At 47.2% G+C, this 20,193-nt stretch overlaps 1 protein-coding gene across 1 annotated transcript in view; it reads right to left on the bottom strand.

Annotated features, from left to right (window-relative positions):
• LOC146194319 (vacuolar protein sorting-associated protein 33A-like) overlaps positions 1–20,193 on the bottom strand; it is a 149,031-nt gene that overhangs the window by 21,995 nt on the left and 106,843 nt on the right. The window contains exon 13 of the mRNA XM_084597348.1: positions 7,809–7,895. Coding sequence (XP_084453474.1) covers positions 7,809–7,895 — 87 coding nt within the window. The remainder of the gene's footprint in view (positions 1–7,808; positions 7,896–20,193) is intronic.

The raw sequence follows: 20,193 nt of genomic DNA, 5'->3' as shown, positions 1-20,193 counted from the left end.
GTCAGGACAGTAATGAGATTGGCGGTAAGGAAATGCATTCAGATGTCCCGCCAGTGACGAAGGACGAAGTTAAGAAAGCATTAGAAACTATGAAAAGGGGGAAAGCAGCTGGACGGGATCAGGTAACTATAGATTTTCCGAAAAACGAGGGGGACACCGTGCTAGAAAAACTGGCCACCCTGTATACGCAGTGCCTGGTGTCATCGACGGTACCGGAAGCATGGAAGAATGCAAACATTATCCTCATTCACAAGAAAGGGGACTCTAAGGACCTTAAAAATTACAGACCAATCAGCTTACTGTCTGTTACGTATAAGGTATTTACTAAGGTAATCGCTAATAGAATCAGGGCAACTTTAGACTGCAACCAAGCAAAAGATCAAGCAGGTTTTCGGAAAGGATACTCTACTATTGATCATATCTATACCATCAACCAGGTGATAGAAAACTGCTTGGAATATAACCAGAGCTTATACATAGCATTCAATGGTTACGAAAAAGCCTTTGACTCAGTAGAAACCTCAGCGGTCATACAGGCATTGCGAAATCAGCGTGTAGACGAGCCGTACGTGAAAGTGCTGGAAGATATATATATATATATATATAGAGAGAGTGCACAGCAACCATAGTTCTGCATAAAGAAAGTAACAAAATTCCTATAAAGAAAGGTGTTAGGCAAGAGACACGATCTCCCCAGTACTATTCACAGCTTGCTTAGAATAAGTATTCAGACTTGGAATGGGAGCAATTAGGGATAAGAATAGATGAAAAATACCTCAGTAATCTGCGATTTGCCGATGACATTGCCTTGCTAAGTAACTCAGGGGATGAACTGCAAAGAATGATTGATGACCTAGACAGGAAAAGTAAAAAGGTAGGCTTGAAAATAAATATGCAGAAGACTAAGGTAATCTTCAATAGCCTAGGGAAGGAACAGCAGTTTACGTTAGGTAGCGAAGCACTGGAAGTAGTAGGCGAATATATTGTTACGACGGGGATAAGACGTCGGAGCGCTGAACAATAAAACGATAGGACAGGGAGCTCAGCTGGTCAACGGCAGCGCGTCCAGCGCGAGAGTTTTTTTCCAACATCTTTCTCCTTCACTTGTGTTGTAAGCTTCATCTTCTTCTGTACTGTTACATTTTCCCCCTGGGCAGACGAAGCCCCCCACGCGAGGTAGTTATTCGTTTCCACGAGAGTGACACGGCTTCATTCGGGCGACATGGGCAACTTCGGTTCTGACTGAGCTACGACCACTGGCTGTCATATGCGCTACAGTCGAACCCGGATATATCGAACTCGAAGGGGATCGCGAAAAAGTTCGATATATTGATAATTCGATATACAGAAATTGGCTTGTGATGGCACTTACGCGGCAAATACGGTATCGTTTATCCACATCGTAATCAACCCACTCGCATAATGAACCCACTCTCCACTTTTGCACCCGAGAATATAAAAAAAAAAATGTGTTAAGGCCAGCTCGCTCACATGCAAGCGATTGAGCGATCTCAGCGACGAGCGGCAGCGACAGAGCGAAAAATTTCCAACTTGTTGGAACTGCGTCCCGCTCGCCGCTCGAGCCACAGCAGCCACCGCGGCAGCTCAAAACAAGGTTTCTAAGTCGCTAGGGCAGAAAATCGTGAGCGTTTTCGCTTGCATGTCGACGGCGCGCGTCACTCCGTTTCGGTCGTCGCATCCACAGCTCATTTCTTGGCGGCGTGCCAAGATGTTGCGCAGAGATAACGTCAGGGCGCGTTTATCTTTGTATAGCTCCTCCGGTGGCACGTTTATCTTTTTGTAGCTCCTCTGGTGGCGGGGAGCGAACTTGGCAGAGTGCCCGTGATGGCTTGATTGCACAAGCCTGGTTCGATTTATCACGCCGCGCTTGGGGCAGGCGTCATGATCGCAGCAGCTGACGGCATGCTTCCGTTGATTCATACATGCAAAGATAAACGGCTCCCGCCAAAAAAAAAAAAGAAAGCCTGCCGCTTCTTAACGTCCGCAGCCGCCATATCTTACGCTACGTCGCGCGTACAGCACAACGATAAGAATGACTCTCGCAAAAAAAAAAAAAAAAAGAAAGAAAAGAAAAGAAAAAAAGAAAACGGAGAGCTGCCGTTTCTTAACGTCCGCAGGCGCCATAGCCACGTCAGCCGCCGCGCGCAGAGGGTTCGCAACACACGCTGGAGAAAGCGTCCCACGTCTGTCTGAAAACGGGCTGAGCTGGCTTGGCGCATGCGTAGCGCGTGCTGAAGGAGAGAGCTCGGCAAAAGAATGGGCACACCCACGCACATGGCTTGCAAACGTCATGTGTTGGCGCGCAGGAAACGATAACTGCAGATGCGCGCTCCTTTGGGGAATGGGCGCGGCGCTGTCCAGAACTGTCCCCTGTCATTCCTTCCGCGCGTGGCTTGAAAACGTCACGCGGCAAACGGCCAAGGGTGATGCGATCGTCTTTGGGGAAGGCACACTTTCCAGTGCGTGGTGCGGAGTTCGATATATCGAACGACCGGCGAAATTGAGTTCAATATATGACGCGACTTTCCTATACTTTTACATGGGATTTTCAAGGGGATATTCCGTGAGTTCGATATAACCAAAATTCTGTATATCCAGGTTCGACTGTATTAGGTAGTTCACTTCACTGACGCGCTCAAGCACAACGTAAGGGCCAGCGTAATGCGCCAATATTTTCTGGGCTAAACCACGCTTTCGGAGAAGTCGCCAAAGCCACACTAAGTCTCCAGGGGCGTGAGACACATGATTATGCCGGCTGTCGTACCGAGCTTTTGAACGCTCTTGCGAAGCGAGAATTCGCAAACGGGCGAGACGGCGAGCTTCTTCGGCTCGACAAAGAGTTTCCACGATGCATGGTTCGTCATGGACAGAGTAAGGAAGACTGGTGTCTAGACAATACCGAGGAGGACGGGCATATACTAGCAGGAAGAACGGGCTGCAGCCGGACGTCTCATGTGTTGCAGTGTTGAATGAAAACGTTATAAACGGCAGTATAGTATCCCAATTCTTGTGGTCAGATGCGATGTACATAGATAGCATGTTTGTGAGTGTGCGGTTTGTGCGCTCCGTCAAGTCACTGGTTTGAGGGTGATATGGTGTGGAATGCCGAAAATGCGACGCACACAAGCAGAGAAGTTCTTCCACAACATCTTCCATAAACTGGCGACCTCGATCACTGATGATCACTCGCGGAGGTCCATGGCGGAGGATCACAGAACGGAGCAAGAACAGGGACACGTGGTGAGCGGTGGCTGAGGGAAGAGCTGCCGTTTCGCAGTAGCGGGTGAGATAGTCGGCACAAACCACGATCCAACGATTTCCGTCAGATGACTTCGAGAAGGGACCCATAAGGTCGATTCCGATTTTCTCAAATGCGTCACGTGGTGGAGTCACAGGATGCAGCAGGCCCTGTGGCGTGGACGTAGGACATTTGTGTCGTTGGCACTCAGTGCAGCTCGCCACATATCACTCATTGTCTGGTGCATCTTTGGCCAATAAAACCGGACGCGGACACGATGGAGCGTTCGTGCCGAGCCCAGGTGAAGTGGGGTCGTCGTGCATGGCACGCAAGATGCACAAGCAGTAGCTAGCGGGAACCACAAGAAGAAAATTCGTGCCAGTGCTTGAGTAAGCCTTTTTGTACAAAAGGCCATCACGGAGACAAAATGGGCTGAAAGCAGTGAAATCCCGCGCCTCCGCAAGCAGTGGCTCAAGGTTTATGTTGGTCGCCTGCGCAGTCCGCAGAACCGAGGCGTCGGGAAACTCGGGCACGACGAAGGCGATGCAGTGATCAAAATCAGCAGAGTCACATTCGGTCGTAGGAAGAGGAAGACGTGAAAGACAGTCTGCATCGGCGTGTTTGCGGCCACTCTTTTACGAAACAGTGAAATCGTACTCCTGCAGACGAAGGGCCCAGCGTGCCAGACGACCAGATGGATCACGAAGGTTGACGAGCCAACATAGGGCATGATGGTCCGTCACGGTTGTGACGGACTATCATGCTGACCACAACCGTGACGGAGGACAGGTAGTAACCGCAGATCCGGACCATGAAGGAAATAACCAGCAGAATAAGACTGGGATGAAGCGCATTTGGCAAGTACTCACAGATTATGACTAGCAGCTTACCGGTATCGCTCAAGAGGAAAGTATACAACAGTTGCATCTTACCTGTACTTACCTATGGGGCTGAAACGTGAAAGCTAACAAAGAGGGTTCTACTTAAGTTGAAGACAACGCAGAGGGCTATGGAAAGAAAAATGGTAGGGATAACGTTAAGAGATAGGAAACGTGCAGAGTGGGTCAGAGAAATAACTCAAATCATTGACATTCTAATGGAAATCAAGAAGAAGGAATGGGCATGTGCAGTACATGTAGCATGAAGAAAAGATAGCCGATGGTCACTTAGGGCAACAAACTGGATTCCAAGGGAAGGAAAGCGTAGCAGGGGACGGCAGAAAATTAGGTGGGCGGATGAGATTAAGAAGTTCGCAGGGGTCAAGTAAAAGCAGCTCGCACAGGACCGGGTTAATTGGAGGTATATGGGAGAGGCCTTCGCCCTGCAGTGGGTATAGTCAGGCTGAGGATGATGATGATGTATTCATATGCTCAAGCTTTGAATACTACATTCAGTTGTTAGTCAGCGCTCGTGTTGTGTCTACTTTCTTGTCCAGTCTCCTGCGCTATTTTCTTCTATTAAAATGACATCATATTTGGCCCTGATATTAAAAAATTCTGAAGTTCAGAATTAAGCTTATACCTGTTCTGCAGTATTAGGGCCGGTGTGTTCCAAAGTGAAAACGATGTGAAATGTACTGTTTGCTTTCTGAAATTAGTATGCACTTAAGGTAAAATTGAGTTACGACTTAGCACATAATTTGTCCTGTTCATATTGATGAAGAATTCACTAGAAATGAGAGCCACAAGAATTAGACTGTTCATCAACTTGAACAGAAAAACACCTAGATGATATACTCTACAAACTCAGCCAATATGATTGTCATGAAATAGGCACGTTGCATTAGCGTTGTGTGAATCCTAATCGCTCAATTTTGTAAAGTTTATGACGACGACAGGTGAGTTGGGTAAGTGTTGCCCCATGGCAGTATGCCATAGTTAATATGGGAATGAATGAATACATGACACAATGCCGTAAGAGTAGATTCAGAAAAGAATGGATGGGATTTGACAAGAACTTGAATTCCATAAGCAATTTTATTTCTCGTGTGATTTATATGATAACGAAACTTTAAACTAGAGTTGAATAACTCCTAAGTATGTGCAAACATCGGTGGGAGGAACTGCGTGCAATGAACTGAAACGTACGGATTAGATTAGGCAACGATGGGTGTGAAGTAAATAACATGAATTTTGTCGGTACGATTGACTTATAGACAATTTAGCCGGCACCAGGCCAGAATGTAAGCAAGTTCATGGTTACATTTGCTAACTAGCGAAGTGATACAATTGTCAGAGCTTACAGTCATGGTGTTGTCAGCATATAAAGGCAATTTGTGGAAGTAAGACAGTTAGGCTGGCCAATAATGTAAATTAAAGAGAGAAGCGGCCCTAGGATAGGACCTTACGGGATGCCTATATTAGTTGTTGTTACTTTTGAGTAAGCGCCTGCAATATTAACAACCTTATTTCTATCCAGTAGGTAACTGTGTTGTAACAATAATGGTGAGCCTGTGATTCCAATTGCTTCGAATTTGATAAGCAGAATGGCGTGATTAAGTGAGCTGACAGTTTTGGATAAGTGTATGAATACAAAGCCAACACATTTCCCAATGTCAAGAACCATTTTGAGTTGCTCTGCTAAAGAAAAAGTGCTAGATCGGTAGAATAGCCATAGTGGAAGCCATTCTGACATGAAAAGGGTATGCTAAACTTGTTAAGATATTAAGGCGAAAGCCTTTGCTCTCATCGTTCTCAACAGAAGGTTGTCAGCAAAGGTGTCACGCTTTTGAGAGTGAGAGTTAAAAATAAATTAAAAAACCCTGTCTCCACCACGAAACGAACCTCAATGTCTTGGATCCTCAGCCGAGCGCTTTACCAACTGCACCACGCCCCGGACCGTGAAACACTCTTCATAATTCCCCTTGTCTACCGTGAGGATGACAACAGGATTCCGCGAGTGACAGATACTGAGCCTTTTCTTTCCTGTACACGAAATATAGAGTGCCGGTGAACTTTGATGCGTGCAATGAAATACTGGTTGTGTTCGACAAGGGACGTACGATGTAGCATCACAACAGGTCATGACGTCACCAGGCGACTCCTGCATATACGAAGCTGACCCTGCTGGGCATCTGATCCAGGCATCCGTGAGGCGCCTTCCATTTGCCACTTCCTCGAACACCGCACCACACAGCAAACACAATCAAACCCAGATGTCTAGGAGGCATTAGTACAGCAGGCATCAGTGGTGTTTGAAATTGATTCACTGGATAGAAAAGGCACAGTATATGTCACAGTTCTGCAGGGACACATATACCATGCCGTAAACGAAGGGAGGAAGGTGGGAGTGAAAGAGGAGATAGAGAAAGAGGTGCCATAGTGGAGGACTACGATCTATCGTGCTATAATCGCTTCTGCCTCATCACACTTTAGTGGTCCAAAGTGCCCTCTAGAATTTCTTTTGTTGGGAAGGTGCCTTTCAATTAGCTTACTAAAAAAATGATTGTACACAAACTGGACAATAGTTCTTTATTGTGGAGTGGACACCTTCTTTAAAAACTGAGATTATCTTAGCATGATTTAGCTAGCAGGAAAAAAATGCCTGTTCTGTTGCTAGAACATGGGACATGAGGTTTGAAATGGGCTTAATATCACTGGGCTGAAGGCTATCCAAGCCAGCCCTTGTCCCTTTGTGGCTGCTAACCGACAAAACCTCTTCAGATGTAGTTGGAAATAAGGAAAATGAATACCGAAGGCGATTAGATGAATGCGAATAGCGAGATGTGGTATCATTAACTGTACTGAGGACTACAGCGCAGTAGTAACACGGACCAGAATAAGAGAGTATGATGAACTAACAAGCAACTTCATTATATCCATCACTGGGAAAAAGTTACTAAAGACATCCACAACCTCTGATGGTTCATTTTGTGTTTGCCATTACATGTTGATATTTCACTGATATGTCCCGCACACACTTAAATAGTTCTATGTGAAAGGAGCCTGCGAGTTATTTGAAGAAGTAATTAACTACCTATACTGGAAGCACGCTTAAGATTTTTTGGTCACAATGCCGACTACAATGCTGAAGCAGGGTTTTTCCCGCTGAACAGGAAGGCTATTGCTCAAAAGGGAACAGTGCAGACACAGGAGACAAACCATGGCTTCTTTTGACATAGAGAATTTCTTTAATAGCCACCAGGACATCAGCCCCATGCTATGAGCTGAAGGTGGATGGAGACCTCTTCTCCACAGCCCCATCTGAGGCTGCTGTATGGGATAACTGGCTGTGAATAAATAAGGCAAACACTTACAGGCATCTACCATGAAGCAAAGTGTTTACAGCAAGCACTAGAAGTGGTGCCCAGAAGAAGGGCCTTTGTCCACTGTGCCTGTGGCGGAGGACAACACGGTCGTCAGCTGCCTATGAGAATGTGCTGCACATTCTCAGGAGCATGAGCGCTTACGTTCCCTGCAATCTATAACAGCCAGCAGTGAATGCAGACTGCTGTTCTTTCATCCTCCTCTCCATTCTTGCCAATTGTGCTCATTTAAAAAAACAATGCCAGCAAGCCACTGAGAAAGGCCTGTCCCAGGCAGCCTCTGACCTGCAGTATCTCTCGCCTGTAGTGGTCCAGCACCCGGGGTTTGAGGCCATTGTTGGCCACACTCTGCATGCACACCAGCCGCAGCACCTGCAGTGCAAACATCGGCCTGTAGGGACTATTCGTGCAAAAATAGTTTTCAATGTCCTCACCACGGTTGAGTGATTGATAAAAGCTTTATTATTAGCAATTAGTGCAGGGAGGAAGGTGAACCAGACGCCCCCTGAGCCCTGGCAGCCTCCACAGCTTACAGTATCACCTGTAGGCAGGGCTGCGCACTGCCTTGACCTGTGTTGTTTTCAACTTTATATATCATAGAGCTTTCATTCATCAACAGTGATGTTCAACAAACAATAGGTTCAAACAGGGTTTTAAATCTAAAGACAATGCCAACTAGACTTGCTTCTAGATTCGTTATCTCTGTATAGCAGATATAGTTTTGTCACTTGTCCTGGAACTGCTTCTGACATTATCAATCACCGTGCCATGTTCCTTCCTATGCTTCTTCATCCTCCAGCTGCTTGCACCAACCCTGGGGTATCTTTATGCCAATGTATTGCCAGCGAAAACTTAGGCCACTTTCAAACACTAGCAGATGCGACGGCTCATGAGTGGTGTAGACAACGCCTGTCATCAGAGCGAGTCTCCGCATAAACTGCCACTCAAAGAAAAAAAAAAAAAACGGGTCATCGCCAGGAAGGAACAACCACCATCTAAACAGATCGCCTTCCCTAGCCCAGGCACGAGATTGTGCAAAAGTGCAACATAGTCACACACTGTGCAGTGGACATCGTTGCCTTCATGAAGTTGCATCAGTGCCACTCCTACATTTACCCTAGGTAAATATGTCATACACAAACGCCATCTGGCCAAGTACGGCTGAGGTCCACGAGCATAGTGTTGGGTGAATCCAGCAGGCAGCATGACAGAACTCGCTACGCTTTAGCGTTACTGCACCTAAGTAGACCACCAATGATTTTTTTTCTTTGAAGGTTGAAGTTCAGAATGTAAAATTTTTAAAGTCATTCTGTCAGTGTTCACATGATGCAACATATAAACAAGCTTTTCAAACATTTTCCGCGCACTTGCGAACCAGCTTACCTTGATATGCATGTCGCAATAATGCAAACGATTAACAAAAGAAAAGCAAGGATGACAAAAGCACCCATTTAAAAAAGACAATCACTGGTGGTTTCGGAGACTGCTGAACAACAAAGTTTCGGAACAAATGCCGAGCTACAAATTTAGGGGCGCTTAATGTAATATGATGGCAAAAATGGCATAAGCAACAAACAGACAGATGTAGCAATGAAGTGAACTGTTTACTGGACTGACTTGAGCCCCCAAAATCAAAGCAACTTGACAGTAGCAACAGGCGTGCTCAGCGGTTACAGAACCACAGAATGCCTGCCGTCCTTGGCTCACTTGAAAACGTCAAGGTTTGATGGCAAAGGTAACCAGAACAATCTGGAACAATGTGGAAGCACTTACTCATGGCTGAAATAATTTGAGGTAACTCTGGGCAAATTGTGCATTACAAAAACGTGATTAGAGACAGAACAATCTGGAACAATGTGGAAGCACTTGCTTATGGCTGAAATAATTTGAGGTAACTCTGGGCAAATTGTGCATTACAAAAACGTGATTAGAGACACGTGCCAGTGACTCTGAGCATTAACAAACAAAACTACCAAGCTTTGCAGCACTAATCATTAATAAGCTGATACTATATGGTTCTCTTACTGACAAATGCTATAACTTTTCCCTCAGATTTATTCCATAGGGCAGTTCTGGTGATGCCCCCAGCTTCATGACTAATGCCAGTATTGAATCTACTCCAAAAAATTCTGAAGAGTTGTTTTCAATCTTAATAAGCACACCAAAGTAAGGCATATTAATCAAATTTGCAATCAATATCACCATATTTTCAACTTGATCTGATGATGATGGAGAATGCAGCAGAGGAGACGACACACAGATAAGATTCCATCCCGCACTGAACAAGAAAAGGAAGGAAGAGCCACATCAAAATGGCGTACAACCAGTTCTAATAAGTTCCATCCTGTAAGATGGCTTGTTGAAAGAGATGATCAAGAAGCCATCACTTTCCATCTCTGGATACTTTCCTGGAGTCAATGGTTGCTGCCTATCAGGGATTACTGTGAGCTCAAAAGAATGGAGCTTGTATAGGTATAAAGGTTGCACCATCCCTAAGTGATGTGCACCTTGGGGCATGCGACAAACTATTTGTAAGGATTGCCCGTTACGTCCATGACTTCTTTGTGCTCTATGGACTAGAAGTAGGAAATGAGACAAACTCAGAGACACAGTCCTGGGCGCTTTTCAAAAAATCTGCCCTATCTCAGGTTCACCTGGGAGCTCCAAGAAGCTGGTGCCCCACGGTTGCTAGATTAGTGCCTTTTTGCGGGGTATATATACGTTAGAGTACAGTAGAATCTCAATGATACGATAACAGCTGGTACGAATTTCGGAATGATACGAATTTTAAGAATGCTTTGAACGAACTACATTGTATAGAATACAGTCGAACCCGGATATATCGAACTCGAAGGGAATCGCGAAATAGTTCGATATATTGATAATTCGATATACACAAATGGTCCTGTGTCGGCACTTACGATGCGAAAGAACGATACCGTATTTGTCGCGTAATCAACCCACTCGCATCATGAACCCACCTTTCACTTTTGCACCGAACATTTGAAAAAAAAAAAAATGCATTAAGGCCAGCTCGCTCACATGCAAGCGATTGAGCGATCTCAGCGACGAGCGGCAGCGACAGAGCGAAAAATTTTAAACTTGTTGGTACTGCATCCCTCTCGCTGCTAGAGCCACCGCGGCAGCTCAAAGCAAGGTTTCTGTGTCGCCGAGGCAGAAATCCAGAAATCACCACGCGCAGAGGGTTCGCAACACACGCTGCAGAAAGCGTCCGACGCCTGTCTGAAAACGGGCTGAGCTGGCTTGGCGCATGCGTAGCGCGTGCTGAAGGAGAGAGGTAGCTCGGCAAAAGGGTGGGCACACTCACGCACATGGCTTGCAAACGTCATGTGTTGGCGCGCGAGAAACGATAACTGCAGATGCGCGCCTTTGGGGAATGGGCGCGGCGCTGCCCAGACCAGCCGTCGCCGAACTGTCCCCTCATTCCTTCTGCGCGTGGCTTGAAAACGTCACGCGGCAAACGGCCAAGGGTGATGTGATCGTCTTTGGGAAAGGCACACTTTCCAGTGCATGGTGCGGAGTTCGATATATCGAACGACCGGTAAAATTAAGTTCAATATATGACGTGGCTTGCATGGGATTTTCAAGGGGATATTCCGTGAGTTCGATATAACCAAAATTAGATATATCCGGGTTCGATATAACCGGGTTCGACTGTACGTTAAGATTTGGGCTGATACGAAGAATTCTGAAGCCACCGCGGTTGATACGAAGGTGCAAACCAGTCGCGCATGCGAGCGGGCCGGTGCGGCTGGCCTCAAGAGGGTAACATAACCCCCGCCGCCGCGAATGATACGAACGAACGTTGTACACATGCACAAAGCCACCGAGCAGCTCAGCGCAAGAGCTCACAGGGGGAGAGAGTACCCACCGTGGCCGCTGCCTCTCCTCTCCAACCCCCCTAGCCACCCTGCCCCACCTCCCTTTCGTAGCAAACCGACGAGCACTAGACAAGGACGGCCAAGGCGAGGTACGTGCCCAGTCTATGGTGGCTAGAAGCTTTCTAGCCACCATACCCAGTCGTGTACGTCACTCATTCGCTGGCAGTTCATTGGTCCATCGAAAAGTTGTCTCGCCGGCTGTTCCCAGGAGGCCTGTGACGCTGGCTGCCCCTGCATGGTTCACCTCACCTTGAGGCTTGGTAGTTCTCCGTTCGCCGCTTCTTTCTGTCGTTCGCTGTGACGTGAAGTGCCCAAACGTTAGAAAGACGCAAGCGTTCGCTGCTGCCGAAATGTCGCGGAAGCGTAAAGCCCTTTCTTTTAAGGAAAAGCTTGAAGTGCTGAAGAGGGTCGACGAAAACCCTAAGAAGAAGCGTGCCGACTTAGCAAAAGAGCCAGGGTTGGCACCGTCGACGCTCTGCACCATTGTTGGGCAGCGAGATGCCATCTTGAAGAATGTGCAGCACTTCGGTGCGAACGTGAAGCAGGCTAAAACAGCGACCCATGTCAAGCTGGAAGAGGTTTTTGCTGACTTGGTTCCGTGACGTGACAGCGGCCGGTGACAACGTGGACGGTAAGATGCTACGTGAAAAAGCCGACACCGTCACGGTTTCGCTTGGAATTAAATATTTCCAAGCGTCTGGGGGATGGCTGCACCGGTTGAAGGAGCGGCACGGGCTTGTTTACCGGGTCGTCTCAGGTGAAGGCAAGAAAGTGGACCAATCAGCTGTAGATGAGTGGCTGAACACGCTGCCGGCGCTGATTTCAGAGTACGCGCCACGAGACATATTTATTGCCGACGAGGCGGGCCTCTTTTTCAACCTTCAAACGGAAAGAAGTTTATGCGTAAAAGGCCAGGGCGGCCAGAAAAGCAAGGAGAGAGTAACAGTACTCTTTTGCTGCAACTCGGATGGATCCAAGAAACTCCAGCTTACCGTCATCGGTAAGTCGAAGAAACCGAGGTGTTTCCGATCGGCGGAGCGTTTGCCTGTCTTTTACAAAGGTAACCGAAAGGTGTGGATGACTGGAGATTTTTTCCGCAAGTTCTTGACAAGCCTTGATCGAAAAATGACGTCAAGAAACCGGAAAATTTTGCTTTTCTTGGACCAGTGCTCTGCCCACCCAAAGGAAATGACATTCAATAACGTGAAAGTCAGGTTCCTGCCGACGAACACTACCAGCCATCTTCAGCCACTGGACGCTGGGATAATCAGAAATGTGAAACATCATTTTAAAAGCGTCTGCTGGCGAAAATTGACGTAAAGAAGCAAATGTGCGGTTTAGTCTCTTAGATGCTTTGCACTTTCGGCCGTGTCGTGGGATAATGTAACTTCAGACACAATCTCGAACTGTTTTAGAAAGTGCGGATTTGCCATCGGACTTGATGCGGCTTCGGCAGGAGATTGTCAAGAGCCAGATGAAGACCTCACGATTGATGGCTGGGACAATCTGGAAACTGAAGCTTCGGCTCGGGACTTCGTTATCGCGGACGACAACGTCGCGACTTGTGGGCTGAGGTCTATTGAAGACTTGGTCAACGAAGCGAATGATTGCGAAAATGAGCCTGACAGCGATGGTGATGCTGACGACGAGTGTGATCAGCCGCCGTTAACGGCAGATACTCTTCACGCTTTGGACGTTCTGCGCTGCACCGTAAGTGCCAGCAGCTTGAGCGACAAAAACGCGGCACGGTTTTATGCCTTTCAGGCGGAGCTTGTCCGTGACATCAACAGCAAAAAAATGCAGACAAGCATTACAGACTTTTTCGGCCGCAAGTAGTTCGCCATAATAAAGTTTGGTTCATTTTCAATTCATTCCCATGTGGAAGTTGACTTGTTTTGGATCATACGAATTCGGGATGATATGAATATTTTACGTGCTCCCTTGGAATTCGTATCATCGAGATTCTACTGTACCAGCCTTGAGCGAACAAGCAATTCCTTCCATATCCAACCATCCTAAGATGGTAAAAAGAGTCATTGCCTTTAAAAGCCTGTCTGCTCTTAACAAATCCTGCCATCATTGTATGAGGCAAAGCTTTTTAGACCAGAACAACGAGCTTCTGGAAGCAGGATTTCCTAATTAAGTCTTTACTATGCAGCATAGTAGAAAGCTTAGTGCTGCAGAACAAGCCGAGGAGAGAAAATGAAGATACGACTCAAGGGAAGAAGATTTTCGTGGTACGCTATGTTCATGATTTAACCGAAAACCTGATGAAGATTGGACAGTCAAATGATTCCTACGGCTCCAAGCAAAGCATGTGTGCGCGGGTGAACAGGAACAAGCAGTCATGCCGAACTGTGCACCGAATGTGGCACTCTGAATGTATTCAATCAATTGTGTTTCGGAATCTCCTGTTCTATGGGACGCAATACATCGGTCAGACCAGGAGATGTCTATGATAGGATCAGAGAGCACGCCACAGCAATATCAGAGAAGACCTTGCAGTGCATTGCAAACACTGTGTACTATGCAAAGAACAAAAATGCCCAGCCGCCTGTCACAACATGCAGGTTATGAAAATGAACAAGAATTGTTGTGGGCACCACTGACGACAGCGCCCCAAGCGGCAAGCTAACCAGGCGGACCGCCGGGAGACCCCGGCATGGGCGACCGCGCCAAGCGGAGCAAAACGGGTGCCATTACCTGATGTATAAATGAACAATTTTGCTTGTTATACTGGCTATGTCTACCACATGGTGGCAGCGGCGAGATAACCAATGCAGCGTGACACCCAGATGGACAGCGAGCCCAACGTAAGCGGCCGCAGCGTCATGCCAGACACTCGCGGCGTGAACGAAGAGCGCGCGAGCGGCACTCCGAGAATGACGTTCAACCCGCTCGCCGTGGAACTGCCGACAAAGCTCGATTTCCGCAAGCCCGAAGATTGGACACGATGGCACCGCAGGTGGGAACGCTACCGACTCATCTCCAGTCTGACAGGACAGGACGAGATGACGCAAATCAACACATTACTCTATGCCATGGGCGAAGAAGCGGAGGACGTGCTCGCTGCTTTGAAACTGACAGACGAACAGATGGTATCACACTCCGCCGTGGTGAGTGCTTTTGAAAAGCATTTCCTACCTCGAAAGAATGTCATCTATGAGAGAACGCGATTTAACTCTCGGAAACAAGAGCAGCATGAAAACGTCGACGCATTTGCGACTAAACTGTTCAAGATGGCCGAAAGATGCGATTACGGAACTCTCAAAGACGAACTGATTCAGGACAGGATCGTGGTCGGCTTGTGAGACGTAAAGCTCAGCGAGAGCCTGCAGCTTGACGCAGAACTCACTCTTGAAAAAGCAATCACCGCTGCCCGCAATTCAGAGAGCGTAAAACTTCAACACAAGGAAATTTGCTCCATCGAACAGCCAGCTCTCGACATGGGAGAAGTTCGCGGCCAGACAAATGTCAAAACTCGCCGGAACGAAGCGAAGGTGCCTTTCAAGTCACGCCCTCAACGTACACACAAGACGGGAGACGAACGCTGCAAGTGGTGTGGTGGTGTGCGTGACCACACGAAGACACAGTGTCCTGCGATAGACAAGACGTGCAACCAGTGTGGGAAAAAAGGCCACTACGCCCGCGTCTGCATGTCTAAGCCGAAGGACGAGACCTCGAGTATCCAACAACGACCAAGAGATCTCGGAGAGCTATATCTAGGCGAAATCAAAGTGGGAGTGAGTACGCCGTGGAGGATTACTGCTACCGTGAACAACTTGCTTTTTACCTTCAAGGTCGACACCGGCGCGGATGTGACTGCAATCGCACACGACCAGTACGACAAAACCGTCATAGGAGCCATCAAGTCAACGCAACAGCTGTTGATAGGCCCAGGCCAGACAGCGATAGCCACTGTTGGCTACATTGATGCAACAGTCACCTGGCGCAACACTGAAATCCAAGAAGCAATCTTCATCATCAAAGGATTAAAAGAACCGCTGCTCAGTCGACCAGCTATAGAATCACTTGGGATCTACAGCGCCCTCTTGAGCTAGACGAAACCCTCGCACAATCAACTGATGTCCCCAACTTCTTGGCGTCATACCCAAAGCTAATGTCTGGGCTTGGAGTCATGAAGACTGAGTACTGCATCAAAGCCAAAAAGGATGCTGAGCCATACGCAGTCATTTATCCTAGGCGCGTGCCTCTTCCACTGCTTCCACTTGCGAAGAAAGAACTAGAAAGGATGGAAGACTTGGGAGTCATCCAGAAGATCGAGCGAGCAACCGAGTGGTGTTTTCCAATGGTTGTCGCACGAAAAAAGAACAATGAGCTGCGCATCTGCGTGGACTATGGTCAACTCAACCAACAAATAATACGCGAACGTGTGCTCATGCCTACGGTGGACGAGTGTCTTGCAAAATTAGCAGGTGCAACAGTTTTCAGCCGTCTAGATGCATGAGCAGGGTACTGGCAGGGGCCACTGTGCAAGGACTCTCGCGAATACACAACCTTCATCACACCAGTTGGCAGGTTCCAGTTCCTGAGGCTTCCCTGCGGAATCTCCACAGCGCCAGAGTTCTACCAACGAGAAATGCTCCGTGTGCTCGAAGGACTGGATGGTGTAAGTTGTCTACAAGATGACATCATTGTCTCAGGGAAGACAACTGAGGAACACGACACCAACCTACTGCTGGTGCTGAGGAAGCTGGAAGATGCAGGTGTTACCCTCAACATCTTTTCGACAAACAGAAGTAACATTCTTAGGACACGTCGTAAACTCAACAGGAGTCAGCGCCGACCCGGAAAAGGTCAGGGCCATAGTCCAGCTAGACCCACCATGTGATGTGTCAGAAGTCAGGTCTTTGTTGGGCTCTGCAAACCACCTAGCGAAATTTCTTCCAGAGCTAGCAGACTTTGCGAAGCCTCTCAGAAACTTGCTCCACCAAGACGCCGACTGGCACTGGGGCCCAGCTCAGCAGCAGAGTTTTGACAAACTCAAGCAAGCTTTAAGCAGGACGCCGATTCTCATTCACTACGATGCTCAGTCGCCTCACACAGTGTCTGTGGATGCTTCCTCATACGGTCTTGGGGCTGTACTTCTACAGCAGTCGCACGAAAAGCTCCTACCTGTGGCACATGCATCACGCTCCCTTACGGATACAGAACAAAGATATGCCCAAATCGAAAAGGAGGCACTGGCAATCACATAGGCTTGCGAACATTTCCGCAAATACCTGCTGGGATCAACCTTTCACGTGGAAACGGACCACAAACTGTTAATACCACTGCTGACGACTAAACGGCTTGACGAGCTGAGTCCTCGCCTTCAACGTTTGAGGATACGCCTTTTGGAGTACGACTACACCATGTCCCACACTCCAGGCAAAAAGCTGTACACAGCTGACCTTCTGTCCCGGAAGCCATCTGGGAAACCAGCAGACAAAGAAAGAACTCTCGAGAGTGCAGTGCGCGAGTTTGAAGAATTAGCACTTGAACAGCTCCCTGCTTCAAACCAAATGCTGGACAGAATCAGGGCAAGTATCCAGTCAGATGAAACACTTTCCAGGGTGGCTACCTTCAGCACTACATCATGGTCAACTGTGCATGGGCTGTCACCTGACCTGAAAAGGTACGTCGAGGTGGCTAGTGAGATTTTGCTCGTTGATGGTCTGCTATTCAAAGGCGACAGAATAACCATCCCGCCAGACATCAGAGTAGAGGTTCTGTAAAAACTCCATGCAGGCCACTTGGGCCCAACAAGGTGCCGAGCGAGGGCAAGAGAATGCATATGGTGGCCAGGAATAGGCAAGCACATTGAAGACTACGTGGGAAAGTGTCCAACTTGCAGAGAGCACAGAAAGCCAGATACAGAACCCCTGCTTCTAACCCCATTGCCAGCACACCCTTGGGACACAGTCGGCATGGATCTCTTCACGCTGGAGGGGAAAGAGTATGTTGTAGTAGTGGACTACTACTCCCGATTTTTCAAGCTAGAACAGCTGCCAAGGACAGCTACAAAAAACATAGCCCTAGTCTTGGAGCCAATGTTTGCACGGTACGGTGTTCCACGGACAATACGCACAGACAATGGGCTGCAGTTCACTTCCACAGAGTTCAAAGAACTAGTGCATCACTGGGGAGCCTCACACACAACCTCAAGCCCTTACTACCCGCAGAGCAACGGTATGGCTGAGAGGGCTGTGCAGACAGCAAAGCAGCTTTTGAGGAAGTCTTCCAACATACACGAAGCGCTACTTGCCTACAGGGCCACACCCAGCATGGAAGGATTGTCACTAGGAGAACTCTTAATGGGTCGTCGTCTGAACACCACAGTACCAACCACTTCGAAGCTGCTAGCCCCGAAGTGGGACGACAGCGAATTCAGACAAAATAATGAAGCCTACAGAGCTCGTGCAAAACGATCATACGACACCCGGCACAAGGTATGGAGCCGAGAGCGCTTACCACCAGGCACAGTGGTGCGCATCCTCGCTGGAGCTGCATCAGACGGCGTGGTAACACAGCCAACATCAGAACCAAGGTCCTACGTTGTACAAACCGACAGAGGACAAGCAAGACGTACAGCAAGACACCTGCAACCGTTGCAGGACACGAGCACGACAAGATGTGGACGTGTTTGTAAGCGACCAGAACGCCTGGACCTGTGAGATCAAACCTTTCAAAAAAGGGGGGTGTTGTGGGCGCCACTGACGACAGCGCCCCAAGCGGCAAGCTAACCAGGCGGACCGCCGGGAGACCCCGGCATGGGCGACCGCGCCAAGCGGAGCGAAACGGACGCCATTACCTGATGTATAAACAAACAGTTTTGCTTGTTATACCGGCTATGTCTACCACAAGAATAAATTGACCCGAGAGATTTTACAAGTTTGGGCTATCAAGAATTTTTGTGGACAGCATGACAATATGAAGAAGGAAATGGATTTCCTACACATACCAGAAGGACAATGAAGCAAAGAAAGAAGTTAGCTGCAGGTAGATGAACTGAAGAGAGAAGAAGGTAAAAACGACTCAGCTGTAAGTGCAGCATCATTCTTTGTGTGTCCGTGTGTTTTTTCTGCATTGTTTCCTCTGCTGCATTCTCCATCTTGCTTGACCTACTCTGCTTTTACCACAAGAATAAAAAATGCTAAACTTTCAGTTTTTTTCAAAGGAGCTGATAAGAATGAATAATGAACTACCAGCCTATTCCCATTTACCAGTCTTTTCAAAAGCCTTAGAAAAGGCTACACTTAATAAAACTGAGAACTTCTTCAACTAATTACCAGTAAAGATGTTATCAGAGACAGTTAAATGAATCTGCTATGCTGGTGCATTACAAGAGGAAATTATTTTACACGGTAATGAATGAAAATTATGATGATAATGAATAACCTTAGTAAGCCACAAATTCCTAAATCATAAAATCTTTTTGCATAAACTAGAAGCATTTGGTATCCACTGTATCAAAGCAAACATAAACAGGCTGTCTTTTCGATGGGAGCGTATGTGGTTTAAAGCTTATCCAATGTGTTGTTGCCCTAGGTAGTGCTTTTGCTCTACAGTCGCTGATCAATTTTTTGGCTGCCCAATTTTGCAGACGTTCCGATTACAGGGGTGGAAGTAGGCTCGAGCATTTTGGAGCAGTTCAAGGAGCAGTAATAACGCCATTTTGGAGCAGCTTTGGAGCATTTGAATTATGTTTTGGAGCACATTTCTAAGGTCAAACGCCTTTAAAAATTGCAGTTTTCTCTTTATGACATATAAAATTCCCAATGTGATTCCTTTTTATGCAAGTTAGATGCTTATTCAACTTTGCACTCATCTCTAATAAGACAAACGGCCAAATCATGTAAAGATGTATAGTATAACACAGACTAACCTGAGCAACAATTTGAAACAGGCTAGCAGCCTGACCTAAACCGTTTGCCTGTTCTGACTTGATAGATTCAAATGTCAAGATATCTGTCGAGTCTACGACTCTGATGTCCTCAAGCAGCACAACTAATTTGGAGTTCAGATTAATAAGCATGGCATTTCAGCTCTCTACCTTGTGCTATTCTTTTTTTGATCCTATGCCTGTGCTGGTAAATTCCTGAGCACTAATCAGTAGTGCGTTCAGGGAAGATAGATGGAACTGAAGGGTAGCCTAATCGTCCTTCAGCCTCTTTACTTCACTGCCTCCTGCCAACAGTTCATCATTCTTTTGCTGGGGCAAATGCTGAAGCTCATTTTTATCTTTGTTTTCCAACACCCTTGGGAAGCTTCCTAGAGATTTACAACTTTGGCGTACTGACCCATTATGCCTCAAGTATGATTTTGTCAGCCATAGGCCTGACATGCTTTTCACTGACAGAGAGGCTCGATGGTGAAGTACCTGCTTGTTTTAACAGCGTTATCATTAGAATAACTGATGCAGTTTTTGCAATTGGACAAGTTTCCTAACTTCTCACAGTAATTTGTGCTATCTGCTTCGCTTGCTGCTCTCGCTTCTCTCTCCACTAGCGATTCAAAAGGCTGGGAGGAGGTGCTATATGCCACATGCACAGTATGTTGTTTTCGTAATTAATTGCCTCCAATCAATTGTGGCTCATACAAATTTACTTGAGAGCAAAAATTTATTATGCTCCGTGCTTCCCTCCCTTGAAAAATTTTATTTCTATTACGCCCAGTGCAAATGTGCTACCACTTTGCTCCCAGTGTGGTGAAACGTTCAGTGTTCTGCTAAATTTGATGGCAGAACATGGAAGCAGCCAGTTTCG

Source organism: Amblyomma maculatum, chromosome 3, assembly GCF_055883805.1.
Source record: "Amblyomma maculatum isolate TAMU_Amacu chromosome 3, ASM5588380v1, whole genome shotgun sequence".
In the NCBI taxonomy this organism is placed as follows: domain Eukaryota; kingdom Metazoa; phylum Arthropoda; class Arachnida; order Ixodida; family Ixodidae; genus Amblyomma; species Amblyomma maculatum.
This window is presented reverse-complemented; position numbering and strand designations above follow the sequence as displayed.